Consider the following 3,988-nt stretch of genomic DNA (forward strand, 5'->3'; position numbering starts at 1 on the left):
AATTTCAAAGGACCCCGTATGAATGACTGGTTAAGGTGTCTTTTTTAATCACTTGCTCGTCACATCTCTGGTTTCGGCATCGTGTTTAGGCTGTAGATTTCTGTCGTGTTTGGGAGACACCCAATGGGCTTAAGGAAATTCAGTGGTTCTATCCAGGTGCCCGTCCCGAACTGAAGTAATACCTGGCAGGGGCACTTGGAGTCCTCCCCTACAATGAAAAGTGGAAAGTCGCCATATTCCCTATGATTGTGTCTGTATAAATTCATGACTTGAAGAATCTCGTCATACGAGTGATTTAACTATACTTTCCATATGTCTGCAAGGCTCACAACTAAAGATGTTAAAGGTCTGCATTTAAAACTGATACAAACGTGAAGGCAGCCGCACACATATAGACAGGAATGTAATTTAGAAAGCGGAACCTTTGTGCAATTTTAACTCGCGCCCTTGCGCTGTCAGATACTTAAATTTGATCATCGTCGTTTCGTGATGAATATGGGAGACATCCTCACAGTTATAAAACTAAGGTTCTTGCACGACTAAGTCATTTAAAGGGATTCTTTGGCTGTGGAGTTCCTATAATTATAATAGTATAATTCCAGGTTAAGTTAAGATGCTAAAACAAGATCATAATTAAGTGATGGCTGGGAGGAATCCGCACAATCATGAAACTAAGATACTTACATTGCGCTAACAAGCAGCATTTGGACACAAGTCATTTAAAGCGGCATGCCTCCAGATCGCTTGGGAACAAAAAATATTTTTTAGATATCTTGGAAAAATGCTATATTTCTTAAGAAGGCTTTAAAACTTTATTACTGACAAATGTTATGTTACGGAAAGAAATCGGAGGCATGCTGCTTTAAAGGCATTCTTCGGTCGGCGATAGAATCTTCGTATTAAATGACAATGAATATGTTGAAAGTGTTGGCAATAGTCTTGTTACCATGTAATGTTATTTTGAAATATATACGCATGTTTGCTATTGCATACGATCTAATATATATAAGGAATTACTAGTGTCTATTTTGTTATATTATTTCATAAACAATAACAACAAAAACATCATCAGTGTCATAATGCACTACACAGATGGCAATTACATATTGCCAAGTATAAATCATGAACAAATTCATGTGATACGTACATTTTGTTCAGTATATATTTGGGATGAACTATTGTTCGATATTTTTTCACCATGTTCTCGCATTTCTTGTTTTTTTTTAATGAAATAGGGCAATCGACTATACACTGTCAAAAATGTCACGAACACCAAGTACATTGCATCTTCGATGACATGAATCGATATGACTGGAATTGTGATAACAGACAATCCCAAAAAGCTGTCACAGTTCATCATTATTATGGTATATCAGACTTATTTGTCCACACTGATACTGATCTCCTTCTCATCTTTATCCTGAAGCAAATCTAGCAATACACAAAATGAATAAGACACCGATGATTGTTAATGGGATATATTTCTGACCTCAGGCTAAATCAAATATGTGAATCTTGTCGCTGCTGCTGATGGTAACGACTAGTCGCTTTGGGCGTTCATCAAAGCATACTGACCTAATATAACCCAACCCGTACGGATATCGTACAACCTCACCAAGCAGCTTACCGTCTGTTCCAATCTGAATTATGTTCCTTGAACCCCATCCGCAAACAAATATATTTCCCCCTCCATCAGAACATGCTCCTTGTGGTGAACTAAGTATTCTGTTAGTGAAGCTTGAGATATATGTACCTTCTTTATTGAAAGAAACTAGACCATTTTTAACATCAGACACGTACATCTTACCGCTGTATCTATCGAAAGTAACATGCCTATTGCTATAAAATATATCATTCCCTTTATTATCATGCTTAACAACTCTGATGAGTTTTCCAGATAAGTTATAGATATACAGTTTTTTGCCTTCATCAGTGATATACATACTTCCTTCATTACAGGAAATACCCCAGCATTGATGGGCAAGTGTAACTTGTCGTGTAATCTTCATCTGATCACGAAGGGAGATAAACTGGATACTTTTGTTGCGCAGACTTACAGCAGCCTCTTCCTTGTTAACACAACATACTGCTCTTGGACGGCTAGGCATACTACAATGGTCCCTGACCGAAGCTGTTTGTAAACTTACTCGTTTTAGGGAAATGTTTTTGTAATCAGCCAGAAGCAAGTTTCCATTATCATCAAAACAACTGGACCAAATGTTACATGTACCGTCGTCACTCGGAATATTTACATTTTGCTCACGAGTCCTATTTATTTGATAAAATGACTGTACAGGGGTGGTGCAGCTTATAACTTGTCTTTTGACCTCTCCCAGTGACTCTATCCCTGAAAAGACTTGAACAAGTTTTGGATCACCATAAAATTCAAATGATGTTTTGTTTTCTCTTGTAAACCTGTATGCAACTTCAGATATTTCAAAGAGATCTTTGCGTCCAAGTTTCTCAGATACAAATTGTTGTGCTTCGTTACTTCCAGAGGATTGCAGAGCAGAAACACGTTTCTGCAGTCTACTTTCATACTCTGTTATTTTCTGCTTCTTTTCTGCAGATTCATCCGAGAGCTTCTTGTGTTCATTTTCAATTTTCTTTTTTGTAGCATTTTCAAGTTCATCAAGAAGGGTATCTAGCTCCTTTCTCTGCTTTTTCATTTCATCAAGGGCCGTTTCTTTTGCTAAATCTATTTCTGGCAGATCTTTTTCTTTGGTCGTTTTGATTTCTAAGCAGACATTAATCAGTGTGTTAAGTTGTTGAATTAGTGCATCTGTTTTATTGCTCGCCCCGCTCTTCTTAATGACATCTGTTACACTTTGTACTGAAACACATGACCTAAATAGACATAGATTTATATCTTATAAGATCAATAGCATAAAATTTGCACATGAGTATTAAATGAAAGTCATTAAACAAGTTTTAATAAAAAAAACATTTCATACATGTAACATATGTATGCAGCATAATTGTTTGCATTGATTTCCAATGTTTTATTAACGTAAACATGCTATGTAACCAACTTGCAGTACTAAAAGTTTTATAAAGGACTGGTAAAATGCAGATACTAGTTTATAGTATCCATTGCTGGAGTCTACAGAACCTTGTTGATTGATTTAGAAATGATATAAATGATATATTTGAAACTAAAGATTCTAACATAAAGCCACACTCCTTGTCGACTTCATTTCAATTTCGTTCCTGTTACAGATCTATAGCTTCAACATGAAGATATATTATAATTCTTATTTTGTACTCAGGTAAAAATACCGAGACGAGACAGGTACATATAAGTAAATAGTTAATACCTGTGATTTTCGGCTACACAAGAAGTACAACAGACCTCATCATGATCCCGACAATACATGTCCATTAACTTTGTCTTATGATTGTGACATCTTTCCGTCGGCACCGGCGGCAAGTTTTGCTGGTGACTTGACGAGTTAAAATCAGCTTTATTGAGGAGTTTATGTCCTCTCATTGCGGGAAACATTTTGTGCATGTCCGTGCATGATTGACAGTAATAATCCTGACATTCCACACAATATCTTACAGCTTCTCTATTTTTATTCTGTTCCGCACAAGGTGAACATGTGAAATCAAATATCTCATCTGACGTATGTACATGAAGTCCCCCACTTGCCATTTTCTCGTTATCAACAGATTATATTTAAGTGTCAAAAGATAACTATTGCGTTATTGTTTAACAAGATTATTTAGTTTTGTATAACACTTTGTATAGCAGACGGTTCTTTTCCTTAAATTCCAGTCTAAAAGTTAAAATTTTCATCACTTAATTCGACTTTACAAACCATTTATTTGTTAGTTTTAACATTCGTGTTGGTAAGGGTCATATTTCAAAATCAATAAATTATGTGTATACCCACTACAATACGGTACACGGTATCACGGTTGAAAAATATGTAAAAAGGAATGAAATATATAGAAAAGTTGTCAATATGTACAAAGTATAAAATAC

The 3,988-nt window shown here is 35.7% G+C and overlaps 1 protein-coding gene across 1 annotated transcript; it reads right to left on the reverse strand.

The window, feature by feature from the left end:
- Positions 1 to 1,490: 1,490 nt before the first annotated feature.
- On the reverse strand, positions 1,491 to 3,655 carry LOC128551543 (uncharacterized). The gene is made up of 2 exons (XM_053532443.1): positions 3,318 to 3,655; positions 1,491 to 2,847 (listed from the first exon to the last, which is right to left on the reverse strand). Exons 1-2 carry the CDS (start codon positions 3,653 to 3,655, stop codon positions 1,491 to 1,493), a joined length of 1,695 nt encoding a protein of 564 aa, XP_053388418.1.
- Between the last annotated feature and the right edge of the window lie 333 nt (positions 3,656 to 3,988).

The sequence above is a fragment of the Mercenaria mercenaria genome, unplaced genomic scaffold, assembly GCF_021730395.1.
Source record: "Mercenaria mercenaria strain notata unplaced genomic scaffold, MADL_Memer_1 contig_1251, whole genome shotgun sequence".
In the NCBI taxonomy this organism is placed as follows: Eukaryota; Metazoa; Mollusca; class Bivalvia; order Venerida; family Veneridae; genus Mercenaria; species Mercenaria mercenaria.

Bases quoted from the DNA above. Each gene is read 5' to 3' on its own strand.
- LOC128551543 (XM_053532443.1), bottom strand. From the start codon at position 3,655: ATGGCAAGTGGGGGACTTCATGTACATACGTCAGATGAGATATTTGAT. The intron at 2,848-3,317 runs GTATTAACTATT...ATGTCTATTTAG, and splicing joins TGTGTAGCCGAAAATCACAG to GTCATGTGTTTCAGTACAAA.